Source organism: Peromyscus californicus, unplaced genomic scaffold, assembly GCF_007827085.1.
Source record: "Peromyscus californicus insignis strain IS unplaced genomic scaffold, ASM782708v3 Scaffold_9__1_contigs__length_137607984, whole genome shotgun sequence".
Classification (NCBI taxonomy): Eukaryota; Metazoa; Chordata; class Mammalia; order Rodentia; family Cricetidae; genus Peromyscus; species Peromyscus californicus.
Genome location: NW_026294617.1, coordinates 113,588,872 through 113,608,027, shown reverse-complemented (window position 1 = coordinate 113,608,027; position 19,156 = coordinate 113,588,872). Strand labels below are relative to the sequence as shown.

Here is a 19,156-nt window from a genome sequence, read left to right as displayed (position 1 = left end):
TACTCTCTAGTCATGATTTCATCTGAATTTTATTAATCAACTAGCAAATCAAGACTGACAACAGATATATAACCACTTTTCTAGAAAACTATGTCTTTTATCCATTTACTCTGTATGCCATGCCTCACGCTCCAGCTCTGCTATGGAGGGGAACATGAGCCCCATTGCCAACATCTGTGCATTTGATAACATGATGTCTGGGGGCTGCTTTAAACTTCTTCCTCAAGGGAAAAAAAGAAATAGAAGAAATATAGGAAATGGTCATCACTCTGCAGCACAGGTCCATAAAGCCACCTGCCTAACCCTTTAGCCTCCATAACACTGGAAATTCTTCAAAGCAGGGTTCAGCTCTGGCTTTGGAGCCCAGCTTCACTGGCCGCTGGTCTTGCAGCCATGAACAAGCTCTTTAACTTCTTTGGTTCTAACTGCCGACGGGGTTTGCATCTGTCCCACCTCAAAAAAACTACCTCGGGCATAAAGAGAAATGGTCCTTGGGAAAATATCTGACATCAAATCAGTCAAGGCATCAACTAAACTTGAATCCAACGGAGTCTAGTTCACACCAGTGACAGTAAGGGAAGGGCACACTGAAAGGGAAATGGACAATCCCTGAAGATGGAGCACTGTCAGCACCATAATCCCACCACATCCATTCTCTCTCCCCAGGTTCAAAACAAGACGCTCGGACATAGCAACAAGTTACACTCCGAAAACTTCCCAGAAGTCTATGCCCTGGGATACATGCATAAAAAGGCTGTGGTCACATGACAACACGCAGGCTGGGTGGACAAGACAGCACAGCCACAGCCACGCTGTGTCTACAAGTGACACATTCTCCTCCCACTCCCTCTCCTGACTTGACAAAATCCATGAGTAGCTGAGGAGAACAGTAATATAGACCAAACTATCAAGAGCAAAAGTCACTTCTGGAACTCTCTCCATAGGACAGAAGTTCAGATAAGAACAGATGGTACCATTATCATCTGCAGTATAATTACATAATCATTTTAAAATATACATTAGTGTTGATAATTCCATCACTGTGGAACTAAATCACATCATTCACCAAACCTCACAGTTGGAAACCATAAGAAGCACAAAATTTTACCCTACACTAAGCTGCTCAGCCTACGAGTAAAAGGGAAACTATCAGCAAAAATAACACTGAGGCAGAGCACACCCCAGCAATCCAGCATTGAGAGTCTGTCTCAGCTACATATGTCCAATGGCTGGGGATGCAGCTGGATGGTAAGAACATTTGCCTAGCATGCATGTGGCCCTGAGTTCAATCTAAAGCAGGGAACAACTTTTCCCACACCCAGAGTTACTCATCATGAAGCCAGAAAAAGTAAGAGGCCCGGTAAGAAACTGGAGATATTTTAATGTAGAGACCTGACGATCTGGCAGGGAGTGTGTACATCTTCTCTTATACCTGTAACTTGGAACTATTTCAACCATGGGATTGCTCAACTACTTTAACCATGGGATTTCACAACATCAGTCAAAGTAGCTTCAGCTAAATCAGAAATGTTTATCAGTGGAGCACTCAAGAAACAAATTTCTCCAACTACCTGCTTTGGATGAAGCATTAGAATTCAGGACCATCACCATCACTCTTTTCTTCAAGAAGTGTTAAATATTCAGTTTAAAAGTGCAACGGTGGTTGCCCTTGTCACAGAATCCTGAAAGTAGTAAATGAAATTTTCTGATCTCAAAACAGTTCACATTTGCATCTAAAAATGCTACAATGAAACCACATGACTCCCTCCTCAGAATGTTTCATGTGACTCCTCCTTGAAGTGGCTTTCGTTTTGGCTATGTGCGGCTTCCTCTCTTTGCTTTAGTGACAGAAATACAGACAGGACGCTAAGAGAGCAAAGCCCCTGCAGTGGATGCCAGCAGCGTGCAATAACCAGCGCCAGATTCACTGTTCAGTTTTCAGCAACAGGAACAACTCAAGATCCAATAAAAATGTCACCTCGGAGTATCTCCTAGCAAGCACCACCTTCGTGTTTGGACTCAGTAAATCCTAGTTTAGACTCCAATCCTGTTATTCACGAGCTTCAGTTATCTCTAAAATGGAGACAAATACACTGCCCATCTTACCCCACCCCACCCCCAAACACACACTCAAAGTGAATTACAACACCAACAGAACTTTATATAAAAACAAGTCCCCTCTGGGAGTGTAGGTCAGTTAAAACAGTGTTTGCTTAGCATGCAGGAAGCCCTAGGATTCATCCCCAGAACTGTATAAACCAGGCACACTGATTTGTGCCCAAAATGCTATCACTAGGGAAAAAGACAGGAGAATCAGAAGTTCAAGGTCATTCTCAACTACATAGCCAGTTAGAGACAGGCCTAGGCTACCAGAGACCCTGTTTCAGGGCTGAAGAGTTGAGTACTCTATTTTTGCAGAGGACTCATGTTCAGTTCCTAGTACCCGTAATAGGGGCTCACAACTGCTTGGAAATCTAGCACTAAGGGATCCAATCTCCTGTTCAGGCCTCCAGAAGAACCTGCATTCATGTACACATATCAACAAATACACAAACATAACTGTTTAAAATGAGACCCTGTCTCAAAATAAACTCATTCATAAAGTCTATTTTCACTCAAAAAGAAATTGTGTATTTTCTCTTCAAATTAGTGTCACTATGATGAAAGCTCAGGGTTTGTAGCCAAGATTGCTGGAGCCACTGCTGAATAAACACTCATTCAAGGGCCCACTCACTGCAGTGGGTATACAAGGTGCTTGGGAATAAGACCACCCTCCTGAAAGGCAGACTTCAAAAAGCATTAATGATTTGAGAACCAAAGTTCAGAAACCATAAAGTCATTCCATGTGTCACTAGTCTGAGCAAGAACCTGTGAAGAAACAATGTAGCCTACACACTAATAAAGTGTTCTCTCCCAAAGTAAAGGTTAAATAATGTACTGCATAATACTTGCCAATGAGAAACAATCTCCAGCCATTGTTCCTGAAAGATGCATTTCCCGCTCTCTGGAATTATAATAATGTGAAGAATGAAGTCACTGGACTTGATGTGTGTGGGAGGGGTACATGCCCACATGACCAGATGAGCATGCACATGTATGCACGTCTGTACATATTCATGTGGAAACCAGAGATCAACGTTCAGATGTCTTCCGTTTTGAGAATAGATCTCTCACCAAACCCAGAGCTCATCTATTCAACTGGACTGTCTCTGAAGTCCCGTCCAATGTGGGGCTCCATACACCTCACTACATCGAGAGTGTACCTGGGTGCCGGAGCTGAGAGCCCAAGTCCGCCTGTTTCTGCAGCAGGCACTCTACCAACTGATCCATCGCCTTAGAAATTTTTTTGAGTATCTTTTCAAAGTTGTGATAAAGAAAAAGCTACCAATTAGGTAAAGGAAACTCCTAGAGCACTGAAGACCCAAGCACCTCCATGTTTTTCTCGTTTTCACTTTTGTAAATTGTTGTTTCCTTTTTTTCCTCTCTTTTTTCAAACAGAACCTACAAGATTCTACTTAGCACATTCCCATTTTTTCTAATATTATATGTACAGAACCTAAAATAGGAATCTGAGAATGTGTTTTCTGTGAAAATGAATTTGGTAGCCAGGTTTAGGTAAATTCTCAGATAAATCTGAGACATGAATTAGAACAAAAATATTAAATGAATAATCAAATTCATAATAAAATGAAAAATTAAACATCAAATTAATTAATTAAAGTAGTTTAGCAAGATTAAATCCAACTGAGTTGTTAAATGTTATACTTAGAATTATACAGAAATTACAAAGGCTGCAACAAAGAAGGCCTAGCGGGATTATAAATTTATCACATGAAAATTCTGTGAAGAAAGGATGAGAAGATAAAATAAGGTTATTACATAACATAATACCACTTGGACTACATTAATTATAGGTACGATATTGAGAAAAATGCCAATATCATTTCTGTGATATTGATGCATATACATATATAAGAATAGCTCCTTCAATTTGATTTAAAAAAAAAAGGCAAAATTATATTCCAGGCATCACACTAACCATCTGGGAGGGGGAGTGTGTAGATAAACCCTGAAAAGTTGCAGTGAAGGAGGAGAGAACATTGTTTTGTTGCAAACACTGGTGATACACTGTGTTACATACACCTATGATACACTGTGTGCATAAAACGCAGCAGACAGCACACAGCTGTGTCTAAGAGGTTCAGACTTTTAAAGAGAAAAGCTCATCGGTATCCATGGAAGGTGTAGATTGTATTTGAAAATTTAGTTCAACATCAGGACTAATGGCTCAGAGCTGTAATCCTAGCTGAGGCAGGAGGATGGCATTTTCAAAGCCTTGAGACAAAATGGTCTAGGGCTGCAACTCAGTTACAGAACCCAATTCCCAGTGCCACAGTAATTATTTTTTAATTAAAGGTAGGTTAGTATGTTTCAGTCAACTTTTATCATATAGAACGCACACATTGTCAACACATTCATCTCTCTGTAGTCAGGGACTGACACTTTCATGAGGTGGTGACATGATTTCAATACAAAGTAGCATGTGCTTTATAATAAATATTTTCAGACTTCATATATTCATAAGGATCAAGTGTATGAATTTCTACATACGAGTAAAACAAAGATCAATGAATGGTGAGGAGTAGTGTTGCAGATCAGTTGGTACAGTGCTTGTCTGGCACTCATGAAGCCATGGGTTCAGGCTGCAACATAAACAGGGCATGGTAGAGCAAGCCCCTGCACTAGGGACAAAGAAGGACCAAACTTCAAGGCCATCTTCAGCTACACATCCAGTTTAAGGCTAGCCTGGGCTACATGCCCCTGTATAACCTGTTCATTTAAAAAAAATACATTCCAAACATAATGTGAGAAAATTAATGTACAGGAGGCAGTGACAGCAGAGACCAGTATTAGAAGGTTTTGCAACAGGATAGAAACATTTCAAAGGTCTGAACTGAGTGACATGTTTAATTGGCCGGATGGATAGTGGCAACATCACCAGGCCAGGAAACACCGAACAGATTCCCCACTTTATTTGCACCACACCCATACATAGCAACTGTCGTAGGGCTTGAGAAATCGTTCCAGAGGGAAAAAACAGGTTGTAAATATAGATGTGCTAGTCATCAGTCTCCAGGCAGTCATCAGCCCTATGACTTGGAGGAAACAAGACTGCCCGGAAGGATGAGGGAAGAGACACAAGAACATCCACATGCAGGACTCAGTCAAGAGGAGCCTCAAACAAAACAGAAGAATAACTCCATGGAGCAAACAGCCCATCTATTCAAAGGGAACAGAACCTGAACACTCCAGCACCTTCAGTGACCAGTGCAAACTGTCTCTGCACAAAGGTAGAGGCCCCCAAACCATCAGGAGAAATGGTAGGCAGGAAATAAGGAAATGCATACCTAATGCAAAGCCAGGCTTGGCATTTTTGCCTATAATTTTTCCCCTTTTCCCAACCTTGCAAACTTAGCACCATCACTTCTTTCAAGAAGACAAATGAATTCAACATGGGTACATGGCTTCCTGCCATGGACATGCCGTGACATATAGAGAATGCAGGGCTCAAATCCAGATGTATCCAGAGGTGAACTAATGCGTCTCCGAAGTCCTGATACTGCCTCTTCACTACAAGTATTTGGGGAGGTTGAGGATGGTAAGGTAGGCAGCCTCTTAGACATCTCACTAGAATTTGTTTGTTTGTTTTGTTTGTTTGTTTGTTTGTTTGTTTGAAGATGGAGTCTCACTGTCTGGCTCTGGCTTTCCTGGAACTCTACATAAACCAGGCTAGCTTCAAACTCACAGGAATCTGCTTGCCTCTATCTCCCAAGCATGGGAATTAAAAACATACACTACTACCCAAGGCTAAGAATCAATCTCTGTCTCTCTGTCTCTGTCTCTCTGTCTCTATTTCTGTCTCTGTCTCTCTCTGTCTCTCTCTATATATCTATCTATCTATCTATCATCTATCTATCTATCTCTTAAATAGCTGAACTAGTTGATTTTTAAAATCAGCCCTGTCTTCAATAGCCCACAGTAATGTTTTATCACACAGGACTCATGACTTAGAATAGTTGCAGAATTCCAAGTACAAACTCCCATCACTTACAGTTCCTTTGAAATCCCTCTACTCTAAGATAACAGGGCTACAGGGATGGTGAGTGGTTAGGAGTACTGCTCTTGCAGAGGACCCAGATTCAGCTCCCAGAACCCACATCAAATAGCTCAAATTGTGATAACTAATTGTATATAGCTCCTTCTCGGGAGATCCTAAGCCTCTGGCCTCCTTGGGCACCTGTATGCACATAAGTGCACACAAACACACACACACACACATACACACACATACACACACACACACACACTCACACACACACTGAAGGACATATAATTTAAAATAAAATAAGCTTGGTGTCACTTCAAACAGCCAAGAAACTGAGATAGGTTACTTTTCTTTTTGCTAAAAATAGAATTGCAGCCTTTGATCAGAGTCAATCACTCTCGATCCTGTGCTCCCACAGTGTGGAGCATCTTCTGCTAGGAGAGTAATTGCAACTACTCTGTCATGTAAAACTGACTTTTGTCTTCTACACTGAACATTAACCATCACAAACTGCCTAGTTTAAGCTGGGCCCCAGAACATAGTATAAAGTCACTTTGGGTGGGCACTATAAGTCTGATGCCTACAAAGCCAAAATGGATGGATTCAAACCCATTTTGATAAGTGACCAATGCCCACTTTATACTCAACAGATTAAGCCTGGTTATCTACCACAGGAAATGTATCCTAGTGGAATGGGGGAAAGGCAGTCTAGGACACTGAACGAAATTTATAAATTATGTTATAATGCCATGTCTGAAAATTTTATTTCAAAACATCAATTTTCTCTTAAACACATAACTGATCAGAGAAGTCCATACAAAGTAGCTGCTGAGACATGTAGTGAAGACATAACTTTGTAAGGATCTTTGAAATGTCACCAGGAGCCCCCACCTCATGCCTCAAGCTCTACTCTGTATATAGGCCTTGCTCTCAAAGGAGTATCTTCCCATTGCAGGTCCAAGACGTACCTTTTTTTCTGATGACCAGACTTGACCGTCACTTGCCCAGAGTACTAGCATGATGGCATGCAGAGGCTAATGAGTGGTCATCCAACATGTTCAGAGAAATACAAGCATAGCTTCCAGGAACACTACTAGAATACATCACAATGTGAAGCAAGATCAAGCAGGCTGCAGGCTAGGTCCCTTGCCCACCACCACTCACAGTGTACAGCTGTGGCTCCATCACTTCCGGACAGGACACAGGAAAGAGCACCCTCTCATGGGGAAACTTGAATCCACTTGTGAAACACTTACAAATGTTTGTACATTGTTATCAGTAATTAATACTTCGGAGCACAGTTAACACAGCAACATTCTCTGATACCACAGCCGCAGGCCCATGGCTGGCTTCAGATCTCAGTGAAACGTATTATCAAATCACATTTAATCCATCGGGGTAATGAAATTGAATGGTCTTCGAAGCTGTTTATCCACAGCCCTTCAGTTGGGCACAGTGGCTCTGATCAAGTGGGATGCTACTCTGCCACTGTGGAATGCTGTGAAATTAATCAAGGGATGTGCCTACTCATACACCAAGCTGCCACGCTATCGAAACCATCTTTGTCGCTGTCCTGCATTATGAATGGAAGGCTATAGAAAGTCACTGGTGAGGCACAAATACTTTCTAGGTTCAGGGATGTTCCTACTTATAGGGATTAAGTATCAGACATCCTAAAGCTGCAAGGGACTGGGAGAAGATAAAAGGAATTTCAAAGCTTAGAGTATCATGACAGTGGCAATCCTTATTCCGTCAAAGGACACGGCATGGTGGACAGAGCCTATCTGTGAGAAGTTCCTGAGCCTCAGGCAGCTTACAGGTCAGCAGAGAGGCACAGGAGAACCACAAACCACACTGAGAGAACCCAGTTCAAAGTGCTGCTGTACCATGACAGCAGGTCAGCCATGATCAACCTTTGTTAACGCCTCCACTTTCAAGGATTCCAATCACCTGACTTGGATTTAAAGGACAACCGATAATATACAGAATGACCTAGAAACTACCCAGCTAGAGACCTTAGGAACAAGGGTGCTGATTTACTAGGGAATGAACTCTCTCAGGGAAAACAGATAAAGCACATTCTTTGGAACACAACAGACTCAGTTTTAGAGAAATGAGACAGCAGACAGGAGAAAGCATTTCTTGCAGGCAGAGATGTCTGGGAAAGCAGGATGAGTGAGTAAGAGGCCTGACGAAGCCGGAGAGCCCTCTCACTCGATCCGTGCCTGAGATGGCAATGTTCCCATCCATCAGGAAGGCTGGACAGGGGTTCCACATTAGCAGTGGCTTTAGCTAAAATTCAGCTGCATATTCTAACCACAAGACTCTAATTTGTCAGACCCAGACCCAGACCTGAATTAGACCAAGAGATTAAAAAAAATAAAGAAGGGTAGGGCTCTGTGACAGATGGTGAGCTGGATTCCCAAGGTTACCCCTATTATTAAAAATCTCAAAATTCAAACAACTCTTTAGTATACTACGTGTTCACATTTTACACTCAAAACAGGTCATAACTATTTGTTCTAAAACACCAAAATAATCTATTCTGGTGTTAAATGTCCCTAACCTGGTTAAATTTTTTTTTTTCAATTTGTGACCTAAATTCATGATGCTGCCAAACACTGGCTCATCTGAGTATGTGTGATCTCATACTCAAAGAAGTAACCTAAGACTCGAGCCCTTGGTTAAAGCACAACCCAGCTTTTACTCAATCAGAATTTGAAATCTCCGAGATCCCAGCACAACTGCAAAGCCTTTCGCCATCATGGGACTCACCTTTTCAATACACTCCTAAGTTTTACACAGGGCCAAACAAAAAGGATTCTGACCAGAGTAAGAGCAACAAGATTCCTTTCCTGATGGTGAATACAGAAAACCGTAAGTTAATAATAATATTTTACACAGGCCACTGGAGTTCCCCAACATCTTAAATGCCTTGAAACGAAACTATTTCTATGTGGGGAAGACAGCAGACCCTGGGCTATTTGAGCCCATGTGCTAGCACAAACAGAAAGTGGAGCATGGAGAGCTCAAGCCGACCTGCTTGAAGAAGGTACACAACCCAGAGTGAGCTGGCTCAGGTTCCAAGCTCATCTGTGAAAAGGGCTTAGGGCAGACACCTCACTTACTAGGTCTCCTGAGTGGTGTGAATTCAACACCTGAGTGCTTCTAACACTGTTTAGGTACGGGAGAATTGGGTGCAGCCTCTATTATTCATATACTAGTCCCAAAAGTTTGTTATTGGTATTTTTGTACTCATCCACTTCCTATCCAAATGTGTGATGTCTTTCTTACATCTGTTTTAATTTGTAAAGTCACGGCTACAAACTTGCATTTGTACAGCGATGGAGGTATGATCAAGGCTTCACAAGTGCTTGCCACTTGGCCTTCCTGAAACTTACTTTCATCATTAACCTGAAAAGAAATCGCCACCAGCCATCAACCACTGAGGAGAATTAATGTATACCCTTTCCCCTCCCCCAGTTCCAGGGACACAGCCCAGTGCCTTGCCCATGCTAGGCTAGTGCTCCATCACTGAACAGCGTGCACAGCCTTCTGCGGACCTTTTAACTAACAGGGAGCCATGGAACTGAGGCTCACAAATCAAGAAATTATCAGATGTCTATAAGCCAATCTGGACTTCATTTGAAGAAAACTTCAAAACAGAACTCCACAACTTAAAAACTGAAATTCATCTCATAGTTTGCCTATTAATCTGTACATGTAACAATTATGGATCACCTTCCTATAGTGTAACAGACTCTCTGCTAGAACTGAAGATACAAAGACAAAGCAAGACCCTCTCTCTAGATCAGTTCTTCACTTTCCTACTACTGTGACCCTTTAATACAGTTCCGCACGTTGTGGTGACCCCCCCCAACATAAAATTATTTCCGTTGCTACTTCATAATTGTTAATTTGCTACTATTATGAATTGCAGTGTAAATACCTGTGTTTTCTGACGGTCTTAGGTGACCTCTGTGAAAGGACAGTTCACCCTCAAAGAGGTCGTGACCCGCAGCTTGAGAACCACGGCTCTAGGGCTTTCCGCTCCTGCGGAGGGGAGACAGACAACTCAACAAACCATGGCAGCAACCTGTTTCTAGCAAGGGGGTCAGTGCAGGAGCTGGGGTGAGTCCCTCGACTTCAGCTGACGGTGTCAGGAGAGGTGCAGGAGAGGAGTCCGAACGGAAGAATGACTGTCTGGAACTAAGTAACAACAAGTACTGTCGTGATCCCAAGAACGAGGCCCACCCCGGGAAAGCTAACACTAAATATATGGTACAAACCACCAAGGCTAGACTTCATCGTGAAAAAAAAAAAAAGTTTACATTTCTTTGTAAAAAGCAGCACAAACGCTGACTCAGGTCCTGTCATTTTAAGAGAATGTGTATTACACTTTTAATTTAATCTGATAAAATGGCATTGCTTACACGATACTTAAAAACAAATGTCAACAGATGGCTCAAAGCCCACTCAGCACAAATAAGGACTCAGCAGAGCTGGTGCCATGGTTTTTGAACTTCTCATGGCCCATACATCTTCCAGCTGGATGGTGTCCAGTGGCGCTTCAAGGCCAGAGGGTGACAGGAGGCTACGAGGGCAACAATGGCACTTGTGAGTTACAAAAAACTACAGAAAATAGCAGTTTGAGATGTACACAGAGAAGGGCTTTTTTTTTTTTTCTTTCAAAATTTATCAGGTCATTTTCTCTTGAAATCAAAGTCTGGACAATGACTGGCACATTTAATCACCCAATAAATCCAGTATAGGTTGAATAACGCATCTTCTCAAACATCAGAAATGATTGTTTTAAGAACAAATATTACAAAATAAAATCTTCGAGTTCAAGCGAAAGTTCAAGATCAGATAAAAAAAATTAGCTTTGAAATTCATCAGACAAGGCCAATTCAAATGTCCAAAGAAGAAAAGCACCCTCAGCACAGCTGTGCCGCCGCCTTCTCATCCTCCAGTCCTGAGTGGGCTGAGTCCTGTCACCGTGCATAACCATTTACAGGGAGTCAGAACTTAAAAAAAAAAAAAAAAAACACTGCAAACACACAGAATTTGTCTCTGTTTATAGCTTAAGATCACACGTGAAAACTCCACAGCGCTCAATCATTAAACAAGTATTTACTGAGAATATAACAGGCAAAGAAAGCATTGTAGTAAACGCCACAGGTCTGACGGACCAAACTTTCAAAACAGAACTCTGAATACAAACAACCTTTATGCACTTTCAAATAGATGCAGCAACCTTAAGAAACGGGTTAGGATCCCATGTGCTGCAACTTCCAAAGCATTCTGGTATTCCTTAGAAATAAATGCACACTTGGAATTAGAACTAGCAATTCTTTCCAAAGAACGTGGAGGAAGCACAGTTGTTGTGGAAGGCGAAGACTTCACAGCTCCCAGCAACTATTTTCTTAATTTACACACACACACACACACACACACACACACACACACACACACACACACACACACTCGCAGAAGGCGACATGCCACCAATCAGAAGCAGCATCTAGAAATTTCTGATCCCACCTCGCTTGCCTTCATCTTCTGCGGGCACATTCAACATTTCTAGTTGCAAGACACCGAACTTCACAGAAAATCATTCCCAAAGTCTAAAAATCCAGCTGCTGTGTATTTTGCTATGAGGCCAAAGCACAGATTAGGGAGTGTAAGGGAAAACACAAAGTCCCGTTCCTGTTGTGTTCAACCTGCAGCCCATAGGCCCTTGCATCCCAGGGTAGCTATCAGCGAGCATGACCCAGCACAACGGAGGGGGATGATGCAATTGAGCACCCCATTCCTTCCTATGATGGTTTCAAAAATATCTACTTTAATTTCAAAAATGGAGTATTTTCATAATACTATTGCTACTTGCTTAAGCGGGACTCTAATTTCTGCTACCCTAGTACAGGCTGAAAATGGATTTGAGACCCTAGCAGTATGAAGGGGTCCCCCAAGTTGACGGCACATCAGACTTCAGCACTCTTCTGAATCCCTAATCAGGAAGGAATATGTGCTTTCCCACAGACACAAAGTGAGCCTGGTAATTTCATACATGAGGCAGAAGTACCACAAAATAAGACAAAGCAAAATGCTGAAGCACTGAAAACAGACGTACTAAGGACTTAGCTTGCAAGGCCAAAATCCCATTTCAGAGCCCATGTCCCTCTCACTGGATGACTACATCCAGTGATAGCACTGGTGATACTTTCACCTGAAATTCCTCCGGAAATTAACATACTCATCAAGAACAGCAGTGTTGGCCAATGCCATCACCACGAATTCAGACAGAGGCTTACAGCAGCAACTTCAAGATACAGTACTTTTCAGCATAGTATACTATTTCTATCTCTGGTTACACACTTTAAAAGAAAGCCATGTTCATCAGTATTTCCTCAGTAAACCTTATGCCAAGATCAAACAAGACTATAACAGTTTCCCAAACACAGCAGCAGAATGATTTATTTCCGCTAATACAGAAATATAGCAAATATGTTTCTACACAGCTCGTGATTTAGTAAAGCAAATGGGAAAGAAAATGTAACAAGATCCTAGATCAAACAAAAAAGTGTCTACTCTCAAGCAAAAAGAGCCTTTTTTTTTTCCCCACAGAAACCATTCGCTTACCTGCATTCTAGCCTCACCTATACCATTTCAACCATTCTGTTTTCATTTCTTTGGTTATCTAGAAATGCCATTACAAGCTACTGCTGTAGGCCAGCATCATCGTGGCTTTGAATATTACCAACTGTGACCATTCTAGAGGGACCTGAAAACACATAACATGTTGTCATTTGTACTTAGGTACCAACAGTGAGTAAATTACTTCTGCCAAGGAAACACCCGCCTTCTTTATCCCACATGATGGAAGTGGTCTGTTAAGTTAGAAGACAGAACCTACAATTAGAGAAGAATTCAAGATCTCATCATATCCCTCTGACATAACAAGTGATTTCTGTACCAGCAAATTGCTGAAACTCGGACACAATTATTTTTTTTTTTTTTTTTTTTTTTTTTTTTTTTTTTTGGTTTTTCGAGACAGGGTTTCTCTGTGTAGCTTTGCGCCTTTCCTGGAACTCACTTGGTAGCCCAGGCTGGCCTCGAACTCACAGAGATCCGCCGGCCTCTGCCTCCCGAGTGCTGGGATTAAAGGCGTGCGCCACCACCATAAAATGTACCGCTGAGTCATTCTTTGCCTACCATCACAATTCCTAAAGTTCCAGCACATTCTCACAAAGCCTTCACAATGGTGAACTAGACTCGCTAAAGGCTGGGATGGGAACAGTGCTATTCCCTGACAACAACACTCCAAATGGACTCAGTATTTGGCTTTATAATTAGTTTCAACTTTACACGGTGGCACAAAAAGATAAGGGAAACCATATGATGACAATTGTCAAAGTTGACTGCAGGGCATCCAAGTCATACTTTTGATTCTCTATAATTACCATTTTAAACAGATCATGAAGAAGAAACTGATTCAAAATGGCGTATTTTTACTGAACATCAATGTCAGAATAAATCTCATTAACTAGATTCTCAGGCAGCTAGGTTGTTACCTTTTCCTGGCTATCTTTAAATTATAGTGTCTATTAAGCAAGAGTTCGTTTCTGCACTTCTAAACAATAATAACAACAAACAACATTGCCCTTAGTTCTAAAAGGTGATAACATTTAAAACCACTGGAATTTCCCAAAATCTCAGTCTCCTACAAACTGTTTTGAGCACATTGAATTTGTGTTACATTTATTTTAAAAAAATCCTGAAAGTAAATACTACTGAATACATCAACCTAATTTACAATTAGCAGCATTAATCTGTGTTCACTCCAGTACATCATGCGTGTCAGAACTATGTCATTTGTGGTATTAGCTATACCAGCAAATGCCTTTCTTAAGAGCCAGCGCTGATGTAAACTTTACCCACCAAATGCTGAGGCTTAATGATAATAAATTTCAATTAATTATACTATACTCCAAAGGAAGGCCAGACAAATGAAACAAATCAACTGATGGCAAATTAATTTATTAGTTAATTAGTTACAATGTAAGTAAAATAAATTTGAAAAGAGTTCTTCTTGATAGCCCCCAACAGTGTTATTTGCTACTTTGTTTCCATATGCAAATACAGTCCTGAGTAAAGTATCATATTCTTGTTTTCTTTTTTAAATAGTCACACCATTATTTCTCAGCTACAAATACTGATGGCAAGCATCGGCCATTACTGAGTAACAGTAATTACTTGACTCCTGCACACTCTTGCTTGTATGATCTTAGACGTCTTCCCAGAATTTCTGTACTTGCACCTGATGAAGAGTTCAAAGGTGACAGAAGGCAGAACAGCTATCTCCCCAAAAGCAAAAGCAAACATCTGCAGAGGAGAACAGAGCACAACCTACAGGACTCTTCCCAGGAATCTACCCTTTGACAGCCTGCCAGACTCTGAAATGTCTATTATTATAATCAGTTTGGGATAAGGTAAGAGGCCCATTATAAAATATGGGAAGATGAGAAATGAATTGTCCAGAGCCAGAATACTGCCACAAACTCGACATCACAGTGTGCTCTGCTCCACATACTTTTACCTGTCACAGAGCAAAACTACAGCCACGCAGGAACGTTACAGAGAGGACAGAGGAAAGGGACCAGAAAGCAAAGCTGCAGTAACTTTTTGAGTAGACTGCAGAGGACCCAGAACACAGGGTACGCTGGGGGTGGGGAAGAGAGCTAGTTATGATATTGACTGCAGTCTTCTACTGATTACAGCATTCAGTGTCTTTAAGACATAACGTGAGCCAGGCATGGTGAAACACTTCTGGAATCCCACTCTGAAGACTGCGCAAGGGTTTCTTGAGTTTCGAGTGAGCCTTCAACCTATATACAGTCTTTCTCAAAATGAACAGTGGGTATGCTCCAAAAATATAAATAAGTAAATGGATCAAATTACACTGGTTCCTAACAAACAGCATGCCAAAATGTTTTCTCTGAAACCTAACAACTTTATATCTCTTCTTAAATTTAAGGACAGTCAAATAAACCAGCAGATTTGCTAGTTGAGGTAATTTTTTTCTGGAAGTAATCTAAGTGAATGCTGTTCATCTCTCCAGCCACCATCCCTCTTTCATTCTTGAAGTCTAAAGGTTCTGCACATGCTGCAGCAGATTCAACAAGCCTCACCACTACCACAGTTGACACTAAGACTCAAAACTCAACCTCCCTTTCTAAAGTTGCATTCTAGAAGCACAAATCAAGACAGCTGTAGAAAGCTGTCATCATACACTATAAACAAAACCACAAGCACATTGTCATTGTAAACAGCAATTTGTCATCCAGCAAAAGCCATATCATAGCAATAAAGAAAACTGTAAAAAAGCCGTGGCATGCCAAAGGATTGATCTGATTGTATCAAACAGAGCTACAGATGCACGTTATAAAAGGAAACAAGGCCTCAAGAGCAAAGACAGCTCCTCAGAGATAAACCATTTCCTGTGTTAAGGAATGATTTCAAGAATGACATATGACAGGAGGTTCTCAGAAAATCTGGAGTAAATCATGTTTTTGCCTAATACGTATTATGTATATTTTTAATATAAAAAAATAATTCTATTATTTTTCCCAGTCAGCATACGTGTTGCTTTCTGCTTGTTAAACATGTATATAATATTCAAGGAGGATCAAAATGGATTATCATCTCAAAATACTAATCCTGAAAAATCTTATGAATGACAAAATGTTCACCAGAACCTTATGTCAGGACTTTGAAGCCAATGACATAAAATGTGCAAGAAAGCATAAGAGAACCAAAGCCATGGCAGTGTGCCCACCTTAAACTCAGGAGTCATCAATAATTTTTTTCTATAAACAAAATCTTCCAGTAGGATCCCCATCAAAACACGTAGGAAATTAACGTTTCCTATTTTGGATCTACAGCCCACATTTATAATTCACTTCTGCAAAAATACATAAATCAAAATTTTGGAGTTATGGGTGTGCCTACGTACTAATGGGAGAAGTCATGTATAATAACACAACACTGAAACATGAGGCAAAAGAGCTATGGACAGGCTGAGCACTGGCTCCGCCATATTAACTAATGAGCACGTCAAGAATGGATGAGCAATTAGTTTAAGTTTATGACAATGTCAATCTAAATTCACATTTTAAAAATCCACATTTTGAGATTTAAGACACGGAATGTGACATTACATGTACACAGTACTTTTTTTCCCACTAGCAACACAAAGTATCATGTGAATTGTAAACTATTACCTTAATTGTTTAGAAAACAAGTTATCTTTTAATTGGAGTTACACCTAAATTTCACACAGTACACAGATGTCGGTCGTCCTCTGGTATTTTACTCAAAAGGTCTTAATTTTTAAGCCAACAGAAGCCTTTAATACAACACAGTTCTTTGGAATGGATTTGCATCGAGTGTTTACATAAGGATCCATGCCTGCAGAAAAGATAGTTCTGCCTCTGTAGCTCTATTTTTTTTGCAGATCTATCCCTTCTTTATTTTGACTATGAACCCTGCTTTGAAGTAGGAATTATACCAATATAACCAAAAGGAGAGAAGATCTTATATTCTCTCATAAAAGAGAACATAAAACACACACACAACTTTAAGAACCTAAAAACCGAGCAAATGAGAAAGATAGCAGGGATCCTTTCCTAAGAATCCAGAGACTATATATCGACTATGTGTCGTGGTCTTTGGGTGCCGGGTTACTTTCACCTAAGTGTTCCTGGAGCAAATGACTTGATTGCTTTGCACTCTAGCTGAATGCTCTGGCTGCATAAGACACCATTTCTGTTCATATAACACACACACACACACACACACACACACACACACACACACACACAAACACCATCATTGCTTCCAGTTTCAGAGGCATACTCTGCACAGGCTGGTGCCCATCTTGGCTTTGCTCAGTACCCTGACCCCAAGAATAAGTGACACTATTTAATCCTTGCGGATCTTCGGTTCCTCCCCCTATTCCACATTGTAATACAGTGAGGATGGTGGGATCCCTCCTCCGCAGGAGTATAGAAAGGGCAACCACATTGTCCCCTTCCTCACCCCAAGCATCCCCAAGGCTTCTCCTAGCCAGCAACCCAGAGCCATCTCTGCCAGTTGTACACAATACATGCCATCCTTGGCAATAAGAGAATCAAATAGCCCGTTACCAAGGGGGTGTCAGGAGCCTGGGGGAAGGGAGCAGGGTGAGCTTCCCACCCTAGAGGCGTGCACCAGCAGGGAACCCTTTAAGAGCAATGACAGGTCGGCGGCAGCCAGCCATGGGTGACAAGGGAGGTCGACAGAGGACCGCCACCGCTCGCGTCGCTCCGGGCCTGCAGGGAAATCCCGGGGCGGTGGGGGTGGCTCGGGTCGTCCGCCGCCTGGCGCTGCCCCCACGCCGCCCCGCGGCCCCCCGCCCCCGCGGCGCGCGGCAGCCGGAGCTGGGCTCCCCCCACGCTCTCCCGCTCTCTCGCGAGTCCTGTGCAGGCCCTTCCCGCGGAGGGGGAGGGGGCGCCCGGGGAACTGCTGCAATGGAGCGCCTGGAGCACCGTGCCCGGGCGAGCCAGTCCGCGGCAAGCCACGGCCACATAAAAAATGCCCTATTAATTTTTTAAAAGCCATAAATCACCTCCCCTCCCTCTACAAAGAGCAAACCATAAACCCGATCCCATGCAAGCCCGCGAGCAGCCACCCACTTCCTATTTCTGTCACAGCAGCTACACCCTGCCAGCAGTCACCCCCCTCCCCGGGCGCCCCCTCCCGCCACCGCCACCCCCGCCACCGCCTCCCAGGCGCTCAGCCATTTGCCAACTGCTGCCCCCCGTCCACCACCAAAAAAAAAAAAAAAGAAAAAAAAAAAGCCCCTATTGAGGTCGGGTGGGCGGTGTGGGGGCAGGGCGCGGCGGAGGAGGGGGATCGCCGCTTGCAGGAGATCCTAGAAGGTCCCCGGCGCGAGCTGGAGAGGGACAACCGGGGCGGGGGAGGGGCGGCCGGGCGCCTGCGGCACTCGGGGCACCCCGGGCCGCCGCGGCGCTGCGCTTACCTTTCACCACCCTGTCGGTTGTCGACAACTTGGGATCAATCGCCTTGGGCTCGGACATCTCCAGCCGCCGGGAGGGGGGGACAGCGACGCGCTGCTCGTCCCGTCCGACTGCACACCCCGACCGACCGCACCGGCGGGCCAGACACTCAGCGCCGCCGCCGCCGCGCTGCAAACCGCTCGGCTGGAGCTCCGGGCTCTGGGCTGGCTCGAAAGTTACTGCCGGCTCCGCGCGTCCCTCCTCCGCCGCCGCCGCCTTCACTCCTCCTCCGCCGCCGCCAGCCCCGCCGCCTCGCTCCGGGCTGCGCGTGTGTGCTGGTTATTTATTTATTTTCTGAGCACGCCTCCCGGTTCTTCTTTTATTCTTGGGGACGGGGCGGGGGATGGGGAGGAGAAGCGCACGCGAGCACCCACCCCGGCACCGACACCGGGCGCCGCGCAATGGAGCCCCCACGCGCGCACACGGTCGGGATTAAGACCGATCACATGGGGAGGGCCGGGGGCGAGGGAGGAGAGGCAGGGCCGTGGATGTCAGCGCCGCCAGCCGCGCCTCGGCGTCCCGGTGGCGGAGAGGCGGCTGCCGCTGCGGCCGCCGCTGCTTCCCCACGCCGATTGTCGCCGGCCGCCGCCGGGGCCGCGGCCGCCGTGGACGTCCCGCCGCCGCGCTCGCCCGCGATCCTCCTCTGCCTCGCGGCGCCGCTGCTTCTCCACGCACAGGCAACAGCCGCTGAGCTTGGTGGACACAGTCCGGGGCACAACCTCGCCTCCGCCGCCGTGCCGGCCGCCGCCACCACCGCGCCCGCCTCCGCCTCCTCCCCTTCCTCCTCACCGCCCCCGCCTCCAGCGCCCGGGCCACCTCCTCCTCGGGGCCCGCCCTCCGGCCCGCCCCCACGCCGTACTTTCACAAGCTCATAGGCCGCGGCGTGCGTCCCTCACCGCTAAGGCGGTGGTCTGCGCTGCCGCCCCGCCCC

At 44.0% G+C, this 19,156-nt stretch overlaps 1 protein-coding gene across 3 annotated transcripts in view; it reads right to left on the bottom strand.

Annotated features, from left to right (window-relative positions):
- Ppp3ca (protein phosphatase 3 catalytic subunit alpha) overlaps positions 1 to 18,369 on the bottom strand; it is a 291,020-nt gene extending 272,651 nt beyond the window's left edge. For 2 of the 3 annotated variants that reach the window (XM_052731090.1, XM_052731091.1), the window contains exon 1: positions 18,189 to 18,369. In XM_052731090.1, the coding sequence (XP_052587050.1) occupies positions 18,189 to 18,246 (58 nt within the window). In that variant the 5' untranslated portion in view covers positions 18,247 to 18,369. Of the gene's footprint in view, positions 1 to 17,313; positions 17,428 to 18,188 lie in introns of those variants that run through there. The other variant, XM_052731092.1, reaches the window with a different exon arrangement.
- Positions 18,370 to 19,156: the final 787 nt, after the last annotated feature.